Source organism: Ctenopharyngodon idella, chromosome 4 (assembly GCF_019924925.1).
Source record: "Ctenopharyngodon idella isolate HZGC_01 chromosome 4, HZGC01, whole genome shotgun sequence".
Taxonomy (NCBI): Eukaryota; Metazoa; Chordata; class Actinopteri; order Cypriniformes; family Xenocyprididae; genus Ctenopharyngodon; species Ctenopharyngodon idella.
Window position 1 is genome coordinate 12,918,302 of NC_067223.1, and position 22,083 is coordinate 12,940,384.

The following is a 22,083-nucleotide window of genomic DNA, read 5'->3' on the forward strand; positions in this document are numbered from 1 at the left end:
ATAATCCAAGATGAGTGTGCTGCACTGCTTGGTTGCTGAAAGCACAAAATTTGCCAAAATATTTAATAAATGACCACGCATGGGATGTGTAAAATGTTGTGAATGACAGGTGTTCCCACTGAGCTTTCTGTGTGAGTAACGTAATGATGTAACTGTTAACGTAGATTGCCAGCACCTTAAAGCAGCATTGTCTCTACTGACCTCAGCTTGCCCGCTCAATTCTTCTAACCCAGCTGCAAGCAGGCCGAACGTGTGGCAGCGTTAGCCACCCCCTGGCCAGTCCTTCCCTCTCCTCCAGTTCTCCACTGTCTACGCTTAATGGGGCTTACAGCAGCGGCGGTCTGCCAAGCTGCGCCCTCACGCAGGCCCATACATCAGCCCCCGATGAGGCTCATTAACCCTCCTCTCATGACTCAATACACTCCTCCTCTCTCCCTCACTCGTTCGTCTCCATCACGTCTTCACTTTTCTCCTGGCCAACGTGTCAGACTCCAGTATCCCAGGAGTGTCGTCACAGGTGACGAGATCATGAGAAGTTAAATCAGGCCAGGGCGGCCCTTGCCTAAACCCCACCCCTGACCCTGAGAGATTTTAATGCTCTTATGATGTGATATTTTTTAATATACTGTTTCTTGAGGAATGTGCTCACTTATACAGTATTGATAGACTGATATACTGGCCAGATCGATTAATCTGTCAATACTTGATCATTCAGTGCATTTTGAGTAAATCATTAGTAGCGCATATATCTGCATTATATTGAACATCGGCATCCCTGTTCTATCAGTATCGATATCGATATTTGTTGACCACTTATAAGCTCTTCATCTACTTTGGTGTGTGTGTGTTTCTGATCTACGTATTTGTCTGGTCTCCTTTTGTAGAAAAATTGGACCTCTCAGCTAGCCCTTTTCCTTCTTGCGTAGCATTTTGTGACATAAATCTCACTGTTTTGCATTATTATGCCTACTTAATTCCTGGCCAGGTCTGAAATCCAGGATTTGACCAGCCCCCTCGCTCACTCCTGGCTCAGAGGCCCTGAGATGGAAAGACTTTCGCTGGCATATCCGTCACGTTTCTTTTCAAACCCTCTCGGAGCCTGAAAGCGCCTAGCGTAGCATTAGCACTAGCTGTGTGGCTCGTGAAGGGGCGGGACTTCTCTTCCCAGTGTGTTTGCCCTACAGTTGTGAAAACACCAGTCTGACGGATCGCTCCGCCTGCCCCCGGTGACCCACCGTGGCATGTTTTGATTCATTAATTATGAAATAGTTGCACGTTCCAAACCTACACAAAAACACACATGAAAGGGAAACATATTTTATGATGTATGAATATTACTTCCAGTTATTGTTACAGATGTCTTTATCATTAACCTTGTTAAAGTTGGTGTTCATAGGCCAGGAGAGCCAAAGAAAATACTTTTGTGGGTTTTTGTGAAATATTCCACTTTCTATGGGCTTTGGTTCAGTGGCTCGTGTTCAAATCCGAAAAGCAATTTAAAAGCAGTACAGCGCCACGAAACACTGATTGTCCAGATAGGGCCAAACAGAGGCCACGGACGGGGACCCGGGACAGTCTGGGTTCAGTGGGCTCTCAATCAGAAACAGAAGCTGGTACACAGCTTAAGCAATATTTTCTCTTTTTTCCAGTAAAAAAAAATAAAATAAAATAAAAATAAACTTGTATAAGATATGAAGGTGTAATTTTAGAGAATATATATTGAATTACATTTATTTTTACATTCATTCACATACCTCACCCCTTGCAAGGGGACATATCATGAAAATCTGACTTTTTCAGTGTTTAAGTGCTATAATCGGGTCCCCGGTGCATCTACCAACCCAGAAAACATGAAAAAGGACAACCCAGTAACTTTGTTTTGGCAAGCCTTTCTCTGCAAGCATGTGAAAAAATGAGCCGCTCAGATTTCGCTCCCCTAGTGATGTAGGAAGGGGATCTTATTATAATATTACAGCCCTTTAATCTGCATGTTTCCACCCACGGCGCCGTCATTTTGTTTTCGCAAGCAAAAACGGTGTACCAGTTCTAACGCCATGGCAAAAGTTCGAGCTAAGCATGCTAACTGTTCTGTCGTTGGCAGAACACTATTTAGAGTTTTGTTAGCTTGGTTAGCCTGCAAGATTACCCTGACAAGCTCGATTGCTAAAAAAGGAGCGTTTCTGTCCGAGCGATAAAAAATATTAGACCAGTCACAGCATTTGATAGCAATCATAAACATTAGCCTGGTGTCCAACTCTGGTTTGAACAATGTAAGGCTGAACACTATTACTGACAATCCTGATTTTGTCTGCGTGAGAATCTCCAGCTTTGTTGTTGTTGAGCAACTGAAGCGAGAGCTGTTAAAGCTCCGCCCTCTTTTGGAAAGCGTCCAGAAGCAGCAGCTCATTTGCATTTAAAGGGACACACACAAAAACGGCGTGTTTTTGCTCACACCCAAATAGGGGCAAATTTTACAAGCTATAATCAATGATCTGTGGGGTATTTTATGCTGAAACTTCAGACACATTCTGTGGACACCAGAGACTTATATTACATCCTGTAAAAAGGGGCATAATAGGTCCCCTTTAAATATTTTGGTTTATTAATTGTTTTCTGCTACCAGAAAATGTCTAGTACTCTTCCATTTAACACACATTACCATATTTAAATCCATTGCACAAACTTCCACAGATTTTTCCCTAAAATCAGCACAGAAAATGCAAGAAAAAAGTTTGCAGATTCCCTTGGCCTGCCAATGGGATAAGAAAAATAAACATAACAGTTACATTCTCGATTATCAAACAATGATTATCTTAGTATCCTATGCTAGTTTATTATGTTATGCAATTTTGCTTCTCAAGTTCTTATTTTCAAGATCTTTAAATATTTGTACTGGAAAACAAGACAAAAATAGTGATTATGGTAATTGATAATCCACACACATGCTTCAGCTCCCTTTATTAATCTTTTCCTACTCTCTTTGTCTCACACTGTTTGAATAATTAGTCCTCTTGATGAGAGTATATTTTTGTCTTTTTAAATCATTTAAAAGAAAATAAACAGTCTGCTGGCCACATTAGCATCTGTTTCCTGTGTGCCGCAGTTTGTGTGTGTTTTAGTTAGTTAAGAGGCACCTGCTTCTGCCGTGGCATATTTCCTGGCGTGCTTGGCACTGCCAGCACTAAGGAATCCCCCTTCCCTCCTCTCATTTCTCCACATCCCATTGCCAAACCTCTACGGAAATCATTTGGAAAAAGGATTTGAGTATTAAAGATAACCACACCTGTGATTATCATTAGACAGAGGTGCTGTAAAAAGTTAAATCCCTCTCTTTAGTTTAAGTTTCTTTTAATGAGCGGAAAATTAAACCTGTCGGGCAAATTCCAAGTGTTGAATTTTATATAACGATTTAAAAAGAAGTGCTTGGTGAGGTGATTTGTTTTCAGTAGTGTTTTAAGGGCTAGACGAGAGAGACAGAGAAGGACCCTCTTACTAGGGGCAAGTGGGGGAGAGGCGAGGGCTCTCGATCCTCATGAGCTCACATGTCTGCTGTCTGCGTCATCACCCCACAGCTTTCTCATTTCTCATTCTTTGTCAGTTTAATTCATTAGACTCCCTTCTCTATGGGCTATTTAATAGTTCTCTGGACGCTGGTTACCTTAAGAGTTTTTAACACTAGAGGAGAGTGGAACCAGTGTGCTGCATGGTACATCACTGTGTTTCAGTCTTGTTGTAGCCAGACCTTCAAACTGACTCCATCACAGCTTTCATTGGCTAAGGACTGCTCAAGAAGATGTTTGACTGACATGTAAAGCAACCAATCACAGTTCGTTTTGTTCTGTGTCATGTTTAGGGGCGTAAAAATGTAATGTCCCTATGATAACAGACCAGCGTGCATCTAAGAAATTATCCATTCAAGAACGCTGTGTGAGTTTACTGCAACACTGGCGCCCTGAACTTCATGTACTTTTGAAAATCCAGTGTTTAGTTGATCCTGATAAGCGCTCATTGTCATTGACAGCTTTCTTATTCCATGAGGGGGTTTGGCTTCATGACAGCTTTGTTTCCTGCAAACTGTTAAAGAACGTGACACACGTCTCCCTGATATCCTGTCGAATTCAACCAATCAGATGACGACTTTTTTCGTGTGCCTTATGCATCAGTCGTTCAGCCAACGGTCCGTGGGCGTGACGTCTGAGGCTGAGACTAGTCTTGCTGTATTATATTAAGCAATGATAATGTTAACTATATTGTCAAGATTAAGGGGTGTTAGGCATTATGCAAAGCAGTAAAATCACAGTAACACACGTGAAAGTGAAACCGTAGAATGAGGAATATTATAATATTTATTTTGTTGATTATTTTAGAAATGTTTAAATTGTAGTCTATTAAATTAACATTCAACAAAGTAGACTTTGAGTAAATGAAAGAATTGTAAGAATGAAAATCTGGTGCATCTTTTTAAAATTTCTTGTCAGTGGAAAATTTACCATTACCAAATTCTTTTTGATGCTTTAGGTTTTCGCTTTAACCCTCTGGTATTGTTCATTTAGGGGTCACACTCGTGTTGTTTGCAGTCAAAAGTGACTGAACATCTTAAATGTAACTTTTTTAAGTAAAATCAATGTAATGTATTTTTTGTTCAATAATATTTTTTCTTTTGTATTTTAAGATAATTTTTATGGTACTAATGAATATTTATGCAATAATTATAAATTGTTTCCCTTTTTTTTCTAATTTTTTTTCTTTTACTTTTCAATTAAATCTGTATTTCATGTTAAAATAGAAACAAAGCCTTTAAAATCTAATTTTTGAAGGTAGATTAGTGCCATCTGGTGAGAATAAAAAAGAAAAACATCTGTAATGCCATGGTGTAACCACTAGATTCATATATAGCTCTATATAAAAATACTTATAAATTCTCTAGTTGTGACACAAATGCTTCTTTTTATTAAGTAGTGGATTTGGATATATATTTAGACATTGTCAAAGACTACGTTTTATCAAGGTTTAGATTTTTTTTATTTTTTTTACGTTGATTTGAAGTGTCTGTTTTTGCATTAATTTCTACTAGTCCAACCTGAACTCTGAGAAAGACATTTTGTTACACATAATATCAAAATTCAACAAAAATGAACAGGAATGTTTTATCAGAGTTATGTCAACCTGATTTCAACCTCTTATTTGAGGCTTCTAGCTTAATTTTGCCATATTGTTACAGCCACACCAGCACATTTCACGCATTTGCAAAAACTTGATTTTGTGTTAGTCACACCAGTTCTTATATGTGTGTCTGTGGGAGGGGGGGTGTCTGTTTTGCATTCTTGGCATTTTAGAGTGTCACCCCTTCATTTTTCTGCATCATGGCTAATATTTAGATTGTACACACACAAAATTCTCTGTATTTTTGCCTATTTCCCATTCATTTTCCTATGGCGCTCATTTTTGACCATGAACAACACAAGTGTGACTATTTTTTTTTAACAACCATTTAGCTTTTTCAAATTAGTAACGACTCACAGTCACATAACGACTGCCATAAAAGTCACAGAGTTTCATAACATTCCGATGAAGTAGCAATTTTTAAAATTTCCAAACTTTTTTTTTTTTTTTTTTTTCAATCTAAAATGACCGGATAACACCAGAGGGTTAACTCCATGCTTGGGTGCATTTTACAGCCTAATTAGAAATATCAAAAAACAGAATGATTAAGGATGATATATATATATATAAAATGTAATATTAATAAATCCTTTTTTCCGTGTTTCCTCAGCTGGAATCTGAGCTGGAGCAGTGTGAACGAGAGAGCGCCGAACTGCAGGAATACGCCAACTCTGTCCTGCAGCAGATCGCCGATCACTGCCCGGACATACTGGAGCAGGTGGTCAACGCTCTGGAGGAGTCGTGCTGACTGGACCACACCGCACTGCACCGCGAAAACCCAGTCCTGCCGCCTCCCCACTTCCTGCTTCTCCTTCCCTTTCTTCTGCTGTTTTTCACTTCATTTCACAGGATGCCAGAACACAAACTCTCTCACCCTCACCCACATGCACAATTCAAAGGACAAACACATACGGGAGAGACTGACAGCTCACAAGTCAGGTGCACGCTTGGATTGGCTTTAGGGTGTGGGAATGGTGGGCTTTCCTTCTGCCATCCCCTACCACCACATTCATCCTCTCTGCACCTTCAGAATCCTGTTTACACTCACATAAACACGGGTAAGAAGGAAGAAGGAACCGAAAGGGGGAAAAGAGCATCAGAGAAGCTCAGTATTATAAGACATGTTCACTTATTTAGTTGTCTGTCTCTGAAAGCCGTCCTGCAGGAGGTGGAGTTCTCTCTGTGAGGGGCAGGAAATAGTCTCCTTATCTTGATATACACTATTGCCACAGCTCTTAAAAGCTGCAGGATTTTGAAACCATTTTGAAGAAATTTAGACCCCCCCCCCCCCCCCTCTCTCTCTCCAAGTCCCCCCTTTTTTTTAGATGCTGTGTTACTGATGTTAAATTATGGGTCATTCGCGCAGGGCAAAACTCCTGCACTTTCGAAACCATCTGGTTTCACTCAAAACTTGGTTAATGCTTCGGTTGTGCCAGCAGACAGTCCGTGCGGACTTGAACATACTTTTACTATCGTAGTCAGTAGCAGGTTTAGATTACCGCAGCCCCCACCATCTGGGAATTCACTATTGACTTGGTTACTGGCCGATTTTCTCCCAAAGTCTCGTTCATAAAAGTTATGAAACGGACAATATGGGTAATGTTATCCCGTATGCACCTGTCACCAGCTAAAGAAACCACAGCCCTGGTTTGTGTCTGTTAAAGGTGAGAGGAAGAAAATTATTTGCCTTGGAAGTTGTAGGTTTATTGCTGCTAACATTTGTCTTTGCATGTGGCAGGTTTGGTTTGGTTATGTTTTTCTTTTATTTTTTCCCCCGTGGCCGGCTCTCTGATGCCGAGGGCGGTAAAACAGAGAGTGTATTGCCGACGCAGATGTTGTGGACGCAGAAGTGCCTCATCATGAGAGAGCAGCTGCCACACATCACTGGAATAGGAAAATAGGCACCTATCACTCATTCCGTACTCTGAAAACTATGTGGTCTCACACTGGGATGAAGGCTGGCTGTAGTTTCTCAGTTTGCTCGCTTTTCCAAAGCAAAGAGTTGTTCTTTTTTTTTGATGGATAGGATCAAATAAGAGTAGTTGTTTAGATAACCTCTTCTTTATTCCACTCTCTCTTTTTTTAAACAGATGCAACTTGTTTTTTGTGGTTGCTTTGTGATCACCCCATCAGAGATAACATCAAGCTTTGATCCCAAGCATCTCACATGTACCATCATGCTTCTCTCTCATGCTCTATCATCCTCAGACCCGGGCGTCTCTGTTAGCACAGCCGGCAGGTGTATCCTTTTTCACTTTATGGTTATATGGGTCTATATCCGCTGGCATTGGGTGTCCGTTTCTGGACCGGCCGCAGGAGTGATAAGACTCAACCTCATTCAACTCGCGATAATAACTCGCGGTTGCCTCATCATGCGGATCGGCCGTTGCTTTAAAGTCCAGAGTCAACTTCCCCTGTGGATGACACTGGGCGTAACGTGCCCTCTGCTCCTCTCTCTCTATATCTCCTCATCCCTCCCTCATTCATGCCTGTGTGTAGTTTATGGCTCTGACCTGCTGTGCCGTGTTAGTCATACTCCTCTCTGCACGATAAGCTCGACAGACAAGACAAACAGCACAAGATCACAGCGAATATAATCATCTCTCTCCCACACGCTCCCATATCACCACACCACCTCTCCTCATGCCCATACTCACTAGAAAACAGCCACGTGATGTTGGGCCAAACGTTTGCTTTGCCCAAATTTGATTGACCTCTGAGTCATTCTGTGAGTCACCTATAATTAATACACATTTGTCCTCTAGAGATTCATGTTTGTTTGTCTCTTTAAATTATTTAGAATAAAAGAAGAGTAGTTGAGTGAATCTCATGAAAACACATTTAGGTCACATTTCACCCCAAAATCATCAGGAAAATTTATTGCAACATTATTTTCATCACAGCAACATTTTCCCTTAAATTTATCAAGGCATATGTATTGTTTATTATTATTATTATTATTATTATTATTATTATTATTATTATTATTATTGTAATTCACACCATTCTCAATGGTGTTTCTCATGAGATTCTGATGACAAAAAGTACGGTACTACACTCCAAAAATCTTAAATATTAATTAAAGGATTAATTCACTTCAGAATTAAAATTTCCTGATAATTTACTCATCCCCATGTCATCCAAGATGTTCATGTCTTTCTTTCTTCATTCTAAAAGAAATTAAGGTTTTTGAGGAAAACATTCCAGGATTTTTCTCCATATAGTGGACTTCAACAGTTACCAGCGGGTTGAAGGTCCAAATTGCAGTTTCAGTGCAGCTTCAAAGGGCTCTACATGATCCCAGATAAGGAATAAGGGTCTTATCTAGTGAAACGATCGGTCATTTTCAAAAAAAAAAGAAAAATGTATATACTTTTTTTAACCACAAATGCTCGTCTTGAACTATCTTGAACGTCTTGAACTTATGTAGTTACATTGGAAAGCTCACACATGGCGTAGGCGGAAGTACCGAAGACAATGCAAGACAAGCATTTGTGGTAAAAATGTATATACATTTTTATGTTTTTTTTAGAAAATGGCCAATTGATTTGCTAGATAAGACCCTTATTCCTCATCTGGGATCATGTAGAGCCCTTTGAAGCTGCACTGAAACTGCAATTTGAAGTCCACTATATGGAGAAAAATCCTGGAATGCTTTCCTCAAAAACCTTAATTTCTTTTCGACTGAAGAAAGAAAGACATGAACATCTTGGATGACATGGGGGTGAGTATATTATCAAGAAATTTTAATTCTGAAGTGAACTAATCCTTTAAATGAATATTAAATATATTTTATTCCAATTAGCATAAATTGAAATCAGTAAAACAAATACTAAATTGGTGGAATCATTTTACAATTTAAATATTTTTTTTCACATTACAGTAATGAGAATTGGTGAAAATATGCTTGAAACAATTTGTTTTCTCCAAGCCATATATAATTTTCTATTTCTATGTCCTTGATGTGTTTTGTGAGATTCACCACTTCACGCATTTCTAATTAACCGAAGCTGAATATGGGAATATGGGGCCACTTTAACATCATATTCCCACGCTTACTTGGGCAATGCCAAGAAAACGCCCGTTCGCGTGTCATTCTCACCCTTGGCACAGTAGATCTTATTGCAGTCATATACTTTGAATCTTCATAAAGTATTTTATGGTTTTATGCTCTTAATTACCACTGATGGACTTCCTTATGAGGACATAAATGTGACGAGCAGCTCTGTTGGGCTTTTAAAGCCAAACAGCTGATTGATGACGCCCATCCTGTTTTTCATCTCTGTCGTTTTCTTTCCGTCTGCTATCTCATTCACACACAAACACAGTTTTTGGCCGTCACCCGTGGGTCTCTGAAATATGGGGCTCAGTTATCTGCACCGTGGTTGAATCTCCCCGCTTAGACTAAACACAGACCCTTCGCGCACACACTCACTATCACAGAGACCCTCTCGCGATTTATGTGCTTCAGTACAGGAGCTGGCCTCTTACCGCCGCTCTCCCTGCCTCCGCTCAGCTTAGAGCACTCCGGAGAATTCACTAAGAAAACAAAAAGAAGGAACGCTGTGATAACCGGGAGCAGATCAGAGAAAGAATGACCCTGCGCTTTTGCAGAGGGTGTTATTGTGTGTTGAGTGAGTGTCTCTCTGGAGCTCTGGTATTTGTGTGATTGCTGGTTATACACAGACCTAATCACACAGAAGAGTATGGAAATTCCCTGCAGGCTTTGGATCGCTCTGTATGTTCGGAGGCTCCCCTGTCTCAGTGATTCCTCCGTGTGTTTTTGAAGAATTAAAGAGATCTACACCAGTGTTCTCTGCACAATGGCTAATTACCAATTCAGAAGCACTTTATATGAAGCCTGTATAGTTTGAATGCGAATGCATTCACAATGCCTTATAACACTGCGTAATCTTTTCAGAAGAAAATAAACAGATTTATACATTATAATACTTGCTTAATCATGTTTACACCTTTGACGACTATGAAACAACACATGCGTCAATGCTTTTTATTTTAAAGGTGTAACTATTAGATAAGTATTAAAGCTAGTTGTAATTACTCATAACTACATTAAACTGATAATAAGTTGTGTTATAAGTCATTATAAATGTATTAAGAATACTTTTATATTGCACTATATAAGCACTTTTTGATCTCAATGTTAGAAATTGGCCCAATTCAGTTTATATAATGCATTATAGCACTATATACCTGAATTTTCTCTACTCTCTAAAAAATACTGGTTTAAAAACAACCCAAGTTGGGTTGAAAATGGACAAACCCAGCGAATGGGTTGTTTTAACCCCACGGTTGGGTTAAATGTTCGACCCAACCTCCTGGGTAGTTTTATTTAACTCAACTATTGTTTAAAAATGACTGTATTGCTCGCTTAAAATAAACCCAAAGTATGTTAAATTGCTTATTAATAAATGTTCACCTTTTGATTATTATTGTTGCCTCTAGTAGTTATGTGTCTGATTTTTAATTTCCAACATATTTTGGGTTCATTATAAGCCAGCCATATTGTAATTTTTAAACAAAAGTTGGGTTTAATAAAACTGCCCAAACATTTAACCCAACCGCTGGGTTTGTCCATTTTCAACCCACCTTGGGTTGTTTTTAACTCAGTATTATTAAGAGTGTATATAATCACCCTATATTACTCTATACAGGCTTCATAGAAGGGTATTATATTTATTTGGTGAGCGTGATGGTGCATAGCTGTTTATAGCGTACGTTTCACTATTTTTGTTGCACACGACTCCCGTTAATTTATAGCGGAGCAGCTCATAGGATGTGGTCAGCTGACTTTCCATACCGTTTGGCTTTTTACATCTACCTGGCTTGAAACTGCGTTCAGCCACGAGTGTGAATGAGCATGAGGTGTTGCTTCACGTTCTCATGAACATTTTTCATCCTCATTAAACTCACTGAGGCATGTCTGTGGAGGGTGAGGGAGAAAGAGCAAGCGTGGGATGGCCCGTAAGGGCCCGACTTTTAACGCATTTACTTTCCAGTCGCACATTTTGCTGTCTAGATTTTTATTCTACCCCATTTTGTCCTATAACATGAGACGTTTATCACAGTGTCTACTTAAATACATAAAAAAAAGAATTACACCATGCTCAATGTCCCATAATTCTTAGTGCTGCCTCAGTTTTGTCATGCAGATGTTATAATCATATTTTATTTGTTACTAAAGACAAAGACCTTGACACAACTGTGAGAACACGTCTCATACACACATACAGAAATCTATATTTATATATTTTGATGGTTGGATTTAGACATATTGTAGTTGAACAATTTGCACAAGCGTGTGGGGAAGAGAATATATCCGTCTGAACAAAATGGCTGTCTGCCTTTAAAAAAAAAAAAAAAAAAAAAGAATGAACTAGAAACATTAACATTTGTCTTGAAACAAAAATGAAAGAAGAAGCCTTTCTAAGTGTCAAATCAAAGCTGTTAACAAAGATTTTCAAAATTGTTACCATGTGGTTGATGATGTACTGTTGCTATCTTCTCCGCATCTCCTTTGATTTTGATTCCAACTCATCTTACAGCTGTTATTTTGTTCCCTTTGGGATTGTTTGTTTTTGTTCTGCAGTCCTTGATAGTGTGCGTGATTGCAATGTTGAAAACTACAGCGTGTTTTATATTACAAAACATGTATGTCTGTTCTCGGGGGCTGGAGAAACATCCGTGACCGTGTTTCGAGTGGACTGAGAAGATGCCAAGACCTTTGCTTGAGAACTGTGATCCTAATAGCACTCTGGGTTGCTGGAGAGTCAATGTTATTTTAGGTTAGCATCATTTATGCGTTTCAGGAGATAAGCAACATGTTCTGTTGACTGTTTTGGTCAGACGAACAGCGTCACTCCACACGAAGCCTCATTTGTTGTTCGTAGTAATTTATTGCATGCGTAAACACACTCAAAATTTTTATGGCCTCCTAAGTAGATTGCCTATTAAATTGTTTACTTATTAACTCATCTTGAATTGTCATTATTTACCCAAACGGTCCGTCAACACGTCCACATTTTTCATGCATTACTTCCCTCCACTTAGTTTGATGGACTGAGACTGTTTAAAGCATGAAACCACATAAAACATCCACTGAAGGATTTGGCAAGTTTATGTCTGACTTTCCGTTCTCCATCTGAGCGAATTTGGTGCCAAACGAAGCTAGTCAGCTGTAGAAAGTGCCACAAATAATAACTTGCCTGTCGTTCATCAGCAACCAAAGCCAGGTCACGTGACCTTTTACTGTTTATATCATGTTTGCTTTATTTTTAAACCTTTAAACCTTAATTGACACAATAAGAGGTCAAACCGAAACCAGCTCCGGCTAGATGAAGCACCAGAACAGACGCCTTTATTAAGTGTATAATCGACTATAATAGAGTTGAATGAAGCAGCATTATTCACAAGGACCTAATCTTCATTTCAACTCAGACCTGTGGTAACATAGTCATTTTCTAGACTGTTACAAAAGTTCTGCGTGCCTACATAAGAGAGTATGTCAAGCTTGAAGTTGGCGCTTAACGTGGTACCTTCTTTTTTCCTCTGGATTTTGTCCTAAGAGAGTGTCAGACCTCAATATCACCCCATTCACATCATGTTCTCTTGGCTCCAGCAACCCTGCCTTCTGTCACAGTAAGGGTCTGTCTTTTCTAATGATTCATGCTCTTTTTCTACGCAGTACACAGAAACACTGTCAAGGAGGATTCTCGCCCTTTCCCCTTTAATTTAATGAAGAAAAATAAATGGAAAAATGTCAACTTTAACCCAAAGCTGGTCATCTTTCATGTTTTTTTTTTTTGTTTTTTTCATATTTTCACATTCACAAATAAAAATACTGCCTTATGTCTGTGTGAAAAGATGAAAAGATTTCTGTAAAAAGAAAATGGAAAAATAACAAAAAGGCGTATTGTCTTCAGCTTTTGCCTTTGTATGTATATAAACTCTTATCATTCAGTCCTTTATTGTGTTTTTTGGAGTTTTCTGTCAATTACTATGCACTATTATTCATCCAATACTAAAGTTCGTATCATTCTTCTGTTCCAAACTTAGTAAGCTGCCTATCTAGACTGCATTTTAAGGCATCATATAGGTACACTTACGAGGCCAAGACTGATTCAAAAGGTAAAATTTACAATTCTGTGTTAAAAATAAAACAAGTTGGGTTAAAAATGGACAAACCCAGGGTTTGGTTGTTTTGACCCAGCGCTCAGGTTAAATGTTTGACCCAATCTGCTGGGTAGTTTTATTTATTGCTTCCTTAAAATGAACCCAAAATAGGTTGGAAATTAACATTGTTTAATAAATGAACATTTATTAATAAGTTTAATAATAAATAATAAACATTTATTGAATTGCTTAATAATAAATGTTCACCTTTTGATTATTACTGTTGCCTCTAGTAATTATGTGTCTGATTTTTAATTTCCAACATATTTTGGGTTCATTTTAAGCCAGCCAGATAGTCATTTTTAAAGAATATTTGAGTTAAATAAAACTGCCCAGCAGGTTGGTCAAACATTTAACCCAAACGCTAGGTTTGTCCATATTTCACCCAACTTAACCCAACATTTTTTTAGTGTATGATGCCTTCAAATTCTAATGTAGAATCACATGTATCTTAAGTGATAAAGTTGTTCCCAGAATGCATGTTGATTACGAAATCTTATTCCATTCAATACCAGCTAGTATCCATAAAAATATTCCACTCTAGTTGAAAATTGACCACGTTGGCCATGTGTTTTATGCTTATTCGAGTATGTCATTAGCTTAGCAACATGCAAATGGCAAAATCTTTTTAGAATCAATTGTGAGTCATGTTTGGTGGCAGATTTAGAGCTCTCCAAATGAGTCATATTATGACGTCCCATTTCAGTTAGAATGCTGTTTTAGAGTGCAGCTGCCTATGTAGACAGTAAACAGTGGGGTAGCTCACTAGGTTTTGGATCAGAGCTAATGTATTCTATAATTACTCTGAGTCAACCCATAAGACTCATATCTGTGTAACCTGTATTGTTGCAGTGGCATCCCCAGTGTTCAACAGGAGACTCCCTTCCTCTTCTGTGCGCCAGACAGAAAGAAACTTGTTTGATTCCGATGCCTCAAGCCACAAAAAAGGAACGCAGATGTCCTGTTGAGATGTCTTGGTTTCCTCCTCCAGCTTTTTGTACAGACCCCCCAAGGACTGGATTTATTGCCGATTACACATCACCACTTAGGCCACCCAGCAGAGTTCCTGTTCGAGTTTACACTCCTTATTTTACGATATACAACTTGCATGCAGTATATATCAAGTAGCGACTACAGCATGCAGAGTATGAAAGATGCCGTCGCTTTAGGGAAAATCACTGGCTAAACACAGACAATGAGAAGAATATGACCACTGTTTAAGACACCATTTAAATGTGCAAATTTCAAGGGGATTTCCCCCTGGGAAGACCTTACTGGTCCAGAAATCACAGGAGCTGCGTCCGGATTCATACTTTCAGAGTATGTGCTGTTCCATGAAGAATTAACTTCTCAACCGTTAATGAAGTACAAGGTATGCAGGTGTGTAGTATATAAATACTTTCCCAGACAGGCTACATCCATATTGCATCTGCATTTGCATACTGCATAGTAGGGAAGTAAGCATATTCTGACCAGGGTTGAGCCGTTCAGAATTGAATTTAGTGTGCCTTTTAAATTCCAATTCAGTTCCACATTTGGAATTGAATTTGAGTTAAAGAAGCAAACAGGATAATTGGAATTTAAATTGAATGTAAGGAAGTAGAATTAATGGCCTGTTTGATAGTTTTGCAAAACGTTTTAAAAGCCTTTTAAAAGTTTGAAGGTTTATAAACCTGATGGATGGACAGATGGAAAGATAGATCAATATGAAAAGAGCTGCTCAGGATGGATGGATGGATGGATGGAACAACTGAGATAGATAGATGGAACAACTGAGATGGATGGATGGATGATAGATAGATAGATAGATATGGTCGATAGATAGATAGATAGATAGATAGATAGATAGATAGATAGATAGATAGATAGATAGATATGGTCGATAGATAGATAGATAGATAGATAGATAGATAGATAGATAGATATGGTCAAATTAGATATGGTCAGATAGATAGATAGATAGATATGGTCAAATTAGGGGTAGATAGATAGATATGGTCAAATGATTGATAGATAGATAGATAGATAGATACTGTCAAATGATGGATGGATAGATATTGTCCAATGATGGATGGATAGATATGGTCCAATGATGGATGGATAGATATGGTCCAATGACAGACAGACAGATAGATAGATGGATGCACGGATGATAGACACATGGACGGATGGATGATGGACGGACGGAGGATGGATGGATGGATGGATGGATGGATAGATATGGTCAAATGATGGATATGGTCGATAGATAGATAGATATGGTCAAATTACGGATGGATGGATCAACTGAGATGGATGATGGATGGATGGATGTATGGATGAATAGATGGATGGAACAACTTTAGATAGATAGATAGATAGATAGATAGATAGATAGATAGATAGATAGATAGATAGATAGATCAACAGATGGATGGAACGATTGATTGAATGATTGATTGATTGATTCCAATTCAACTTCCTATAGGTGTGACCCATTTATATTCACAGCAATCCAATTAAAAACAATCCATTTGTAAATTTTGCCCAACCCTGACTCTGATGCAGTGGGTCCGTGCGCCTCAGGAATGAGGGAGTTCTGGAATCATCACGCTGCTACTCCTGGATAAGCAGACCAGCCAATGATTGGCAACCATCTCTATCCCATAAAGCCCAATATCCAAACAAGAGTGGCCTGTAGAGCTCTCTTTCTGTTTAAAGTGCATGTATATATAGAAATACTTCTGCATATGTTTTTACAGAGAGGCACAGAGGATAAGAGGTCCGTGTGTGGGTGTGGAAACGATGTGGTTTCAGCCGTAGCGGCCAAAGGCACACTGATTGCAAAAAGCAAGGGGAGAGAGTGAAAAAAGAACAGCAAGCGCCTAAAATAAACGCTGTGTCTATAGGATAGAGAAGCATGGAAAAACTTATTTTTTCACATCACTTGAAGGTCATAAAGAAAACAAGACCAGTCACTTACATGAATGCGGTGCATTGTCTGGGTTTTGTGGTGAGTTGCACTCGACAATTTGTCCGTACTACTTGGAAATGGCATTATCATAAGCAAAGTTTGCTTTAGTGCACATAGATCTACGCTAACTACGTGACAGCGCATGTGGGAAGGTTATAAGGATGATATGTGAGAACTAGAGAGCTACTTAACTAACTGCCACAATGCACAATGTTGCTACACGGTCTTAATTTCTGTATGATAATCTGGTGCCTGGTTATGATTCATCTCCCTCCCTTAAAGGATTAGTTCACTTCAGAATTACAATTTCCTGATAATTTACTCACCCCCATGTCATCCAAGATGTTTGTGTCTTTCTTTCTTCAGTTGAAAAGAAATTAAGGTTTTTGAGGAAAACATTCCAGTATTTTTCTCCATATAGTGGACTTCAACAGGGTTCAACGGTCAACGTTGAAGGTCCAAATTACAGTTTCAGTGCAGCTTCAAAGGGCTCTACACGATCCCAGACGAGGAATAAGGGTCTTATCTAGCAAAACAATCAGCCATTTTTTATTAAAAAAAAAATTATATACTTTTTAACCACAAATGCTCGTCTTGCACTGCCTCTACGATGCGAAGCTCAAATCTGTGGTTTATTGATAAAGATAGCGCCTATTTGAAAATTTGGTCAGAGTTGTGAGATCCAGACAATCGCCGGGTGCTCAGCGCTCATGTACCCAGTCGAGAACAGCCTTACCTCGGCTAGTCCTTCTGATGTTTTCCGATGTCTCTGATGTCTCTGTAGTGGTTAAACATGAGATATAATTGGTCTATTGTATATCTAATGGGAGATCTTTGGTCTCATTAATCTATAATTTGTTTCCTGGCAAATTGTTTTGGTGAAAGTCAAAGTGAAGTTTCATAACTTTTTATATTTAGGCTATTGAGCTTTACCGTTGTAGCCTAGAGCGCTGACTTTGTATGATTGACTGAATTGTTTGCTTGCTTTCTTATTGTATAGCTTCTTATTCATGTGATTTTAATGGTAAAATATTGTAAATGGGTTAACAGTAAGTTCCAGTACTATGTTCAGGGAAAAACTGTAAAAGCTATTACCAGACATTTTATGTAATTTTCACAGTAAAATGCTGTAAATTTTAAATTTTTTTGAAGTAAAAAAGAACAAATCAATGTATAATTCACAGTCAAAAACTGTAAACTGATATTCCCACAATTCCCTGTGTGACACATTTGAAAGTATTTTGTTTAATCATGTTTCTTAATAGTTTTTGTTATCAGTTATGTACATTAGGGTTTTATGTTACATCTTCTGTTGTTTAATGAATGTTTATTGCATTACTTAAGTGTTGTGGGTTACCATGATGGTGTTTCGCGTTTGCGTGAATCACTCTGTGCACCTTCTTTACATTAGTATATACTTCAGCTCGTGGAAAAGCTACTTGTGATGAACTCTGATTCTTCATGTGGCTTTCTCTTTTACCACCTGCATTATAATGGTGGTTGTCAGTACATGTTAAAGTTACAAAACAGATTTTAGTAGTAGTGTGCATTGTTGAATTTACTGGTTTACATTCAAATTTTCTTGTTTGTAAATTAGTTTTATACTGTAAAATTTACAGTTTGTTCTGTCAATGTGTTTACAGTTTTTTTTTTTTTTTTTTTTTTGCCAAAATTTTGTAAAAACTACGGAATTTTTTTTTTTACAGTTGATCATTAAAACTGACATTTAACAAAAAGAGACAGTGTTGTGTTTTATATTTCATTCTATTACAGTGTAGATAATCAGAGTATGCACATATTGCCTGAACCACATATTAATATGTTTAATATTTTTAAAATGTAAATGAAAAGAGGCAGTTTGTGTTTTATTTTTTGTTTTGTTATAAATACTATGCAGTGAAGATAATCAATGAACACGGTGCCTGAACCACATTTGTAAGGCTATTAATATGTTCAAGATTTTTTAAATGAAAACGAAAAGAGGAGTAAATGAGAGTTTTTCGCCCTACCGTGGTACTTCCACCTACGTCATGCGTGACCTTTCCAACATGATTACGTAATGCGTGGCGCATCGCAGAGATAGTGCAAGACAAGCATTTGAGGTTAAAAAGTATATACATTTTTACTTTTTCAGAAAATGGCTGATCATTTCGCTAGATAAGACCCTTATTCCTCGTCTGGGATCGTGTAGAGCTCTTTGAAGCTGCATTGAAACTGCAACTTGGACCTTCAACCTGTTGAACCCTGTTGAAGTCCACTATATGGAGAAAAATCCTGGAATGTTCTCCTCAAAAACCTTAATTTCTTTTTCGACTGAAGAAAGAAAGACACAAACATCTTGGATGACATGGGGGTGAATAAATTATCAGGAAATTTGAATTCTGAAGTGAACCAATCCTTTAAAACAATTATGCTTTTTGTGTAAATCATAAGTATCAGCACACTTCTCTCCTTCAAGCGCTCGATTTGACGTGTCATTCATGTCGGTGCTGGATGAGTTACGGCCTAAAGTTTCATACTTAAGGTTGGCAGTTTGCTGAAATCCCTAACCTTTAGTTTGAGCAATACTTATAGTGATACTTGCCTTAGCAAGCAGAACTAATGATAGATTGAAGAGAACACAGGGAGTTTGTTCCTTTCTGCTGACGCTAGTCTTTTTTTGGAAAGCATATCAACAAATTATAGACGGCCAGATCTGCGCTGGATTTTACCTGTACTGTAAATCATTGTCTAGAAGTGATCTTGCTGAAATTAACAGGCTTGTTGAGAGTTAAACAACTAATTACAAGGCCATTATTAAGTGCACACACACACATGTACAGTGCAGTACAAAGAAGCAGACATGTAAGAGCCATTACAAGCTCTGACAGGTTTCTAGAGGATGATCTTACCTGGAGCCTCAAAAACAGCCGTGGATGAAACAGCAGCTCAAAAGAATGTCCCGATCGAACGGTTGAGAAACTGAACAATGTCAAGACGCACTGAAAAGCCTTTTTTTCAGCGAATAAGACACTCATTTTATATATAGGTAATGAATGGAGCAATTCTGAGAAGGGTTTTGGAACTGAGTCAGAGCCTGAGGACTGGAGCTGGGTTTGATTATGTACAGGAGTTTGTGGGTCCTGGGATGTTTGTCAGATAAAAGCTGCATCACGTTTTTAGCTTGTCTCCATCGTGGCCATTTTGACATGCTTACACTTTGCTTACATTTGATCTGCCGTGGCAGAAGTGAGGGAGAGGGTTCAAAGGCCTCGCATTCCCTCGACAGCCGCAGTGTCAGTCAGCTCACCATTTCCACGGAGAGACGAGTTCCTTAACCCGAACGAAATGAAACTTTAGAAGGTCCCTTATAATACCTTCATCCCTCAATGTTGTTACAACAATTGGGATGGGAAAAGGGCTCAGCAGATTGAGATGTTATCGATACTTTTGTCAGAATCTTTCACACTCATTGCCAGCAGAAAGCTCCAGATGTCAGAGGTGGGCACGCAGCGGTAGATCAGGCCCATATGTGCGCCGTGACTCAGGAGTCGAGCGCCGCAGAATGTGTGTTCTGGAGAAATGGAGTTGGGTCTGACCCCTCCACGCTCGTTAAAGCAATATCTTCACATGTGGAAACCCGATACGGCTCTACTGCGTGTTTGTCCTCCATTGTCATCTACTGTTCACTCAGTCGCTCCATATGTGAGCGGGACTGTGGCTGCACCCCACCGGAGCTCAGAGCCAAAAGTATGATTGTCCTATTTATGCATTTGTAGAGCCGCAGCATGAAAACGATCAGATTCGAATTACAGCACACTGTTATTCAAAACGATACTTTATTGCTGTTTTGTAAACGTTGCTTATTATTGTGTCATGCTTATATACGTATTATTTCATTTTATATAGTATGGGTTGACGTAAAATGTGACAAACTGTTTTAAACAAATTTTATTGTTCTTCTAAAATTATATATTTAACCTAAATCGTTGAATTAAAAAAAAAAAAATAGCATCAAGATTGTAGTTAAAAATACCTTTATACACTGCCCAGCCAAAAAAAAGTCCCCCTGTAGTCAATCATTTTATCTCTTAACTCCTCTTTGATCACCAAAATGACACATTTAAACGTTTTTTGTTTTGTTTTTTTCATTGAAAAAAATGTCTTCATGCCTTAAAATAGCTTTATTCCCAATCTTTTTCATTGGTTTTCATTGACAGTACAGAGTTAGACATCAAAAACAGTAAAACATTTTCCGTTATTAATCCCTTACATGATCTCCCTCCCCAAAATCCAATAACTCAAATATCAAAATAAATAAAAACTGAAAAAATACATATGAAAAATTATATTAAGAAAATACCTTAAAATAGCTTGAATGTAACTCTACACCCTTGCCTCATTTAGTATGCGTGGTTCTATGAATATGCAAATTAGCTCCGCCCCCACTCACACCACACTCTAAAAAATAACTAAAAAAAAGAAACAAATTTACACAGTAAAATACCTTTTTCCATTGAGAAAGTAACCTATAGGCTAACCTATACCTACAATACATTGTTTTTACCGTATATTCTGTATTACAATGCATTCTGTATATTACAATGCATTCTGGGTAATATTATTTGTAATTTTAGAGAAACTAGCCTTTATTCCTCTTTTCTTAAAATGACAAATATTACCCAGAATGCATTGTTTTTTGTTATAGAGTATTACTGTTTCAATGGAAAACTGTATTTTTACTGTGTCAATTAGTTTCATTTTTGGTTACAAGGTAGTTTGTGACGTCAGAAACACCAGTGACTTCAAACCGCGTTTTTGAGACTGTCTTCAGTTCACTGCCGTTTTAAGGAGAAAATAATCAGCAATAGTGTTGACTGATGAATTTGCACTTTTTGCACTTAAAGTACATTAAAAACACCACATAGACATAAAAAAAACATTAAAAACTTGATTTTCACCACAGGGGGACTTTAAAGGTCTACGACTGGATCATTATTGCTGTGATTATTATGTTTCTAGCATGTTATATGTTTGGCAACAGTTCTTCTAATCCTAATTGATGGAGTGTTTCTATTTATTTATTTATTACAGGGACAATGCATATTAACAAACGTTTCTGTCAATATGCCAGAGTTAGCCAGAAGGCTATTTTCACCTGTAGTCCCTAGACAGATGGTAATAGTCACCCTAAAAGAGAGTAAAATTACATATTTACATAACAATAAAACAACTACAATACGTTTAGTAAAAAGTACTATTAAGCTATGATGTGTGTGTAGCTTTTCATTATATCACAACATTTATTTCCATCAAGAGGTTCATCAATTCTTGGTCAAGATCTTGTATTGATGATGCAAGAGGTGAGCACTCTGTAAAGTCTCCTCCAGCACATCCCAAAGACTTTCAATGATTTAAGGTCTGGATTCAGAGATGCCAATTCATGTGGGAAAATGATTCTTCATGCTCCCTCCCAACCATTCTTTCACAATTTGAGCCTGATGAATCTTGGCTTTGTCATTATGGAGTATGCATGATGTGTCTTCCTACATGGTTGTTTAAGAAATGAAAAGCTACACACTCCAATTAGGATTAGAAGAACTATTCCCAAACATATAACATGCTAGAAACATAATAATCACTGCAATAATGATCCAGTCATAGACTCTTAAGTATTTGCCTATTTAAATTCATACAGCATATATTAAATATATTTACATTTACGTATATATGTAAATATATTTGAGATCTTTTTTTAACTAAAAAAAATAAATAAATAAAAATAACAACATTGT

General features: G+C 38.0%; 1 protein-coding gene across 4 annotated transcripts in view; it reads left to right on the forward strand.

Moving 5' to 3' along the window:
* Positions 1–13,146, forward strand: part of erc1b (ELKS/RAB6-interacting/CAST family member 1b) — a 220,437-nt gene extending 207,291 nt beyond the window's left edge. For all 4 annotated transcript variants that reach the window (XM_051890004.1, XM_051890005.1, XM_051890006.1 and 1 more), the window contains one exon: positions 5,774–13,146. In XM_051890004.1, the coding sequence (XP_051745964.1) occupies positions 5,774–5,911 (138 nt within the window). In that variant the 3' untranslated portion in view covers positions 5,912–13,146. The remainder of the gene's footprint in view (positions 1–5,773) is intronic.
* Positions 13,147–22,083: the final 8,937 nt, after the last annotated feature.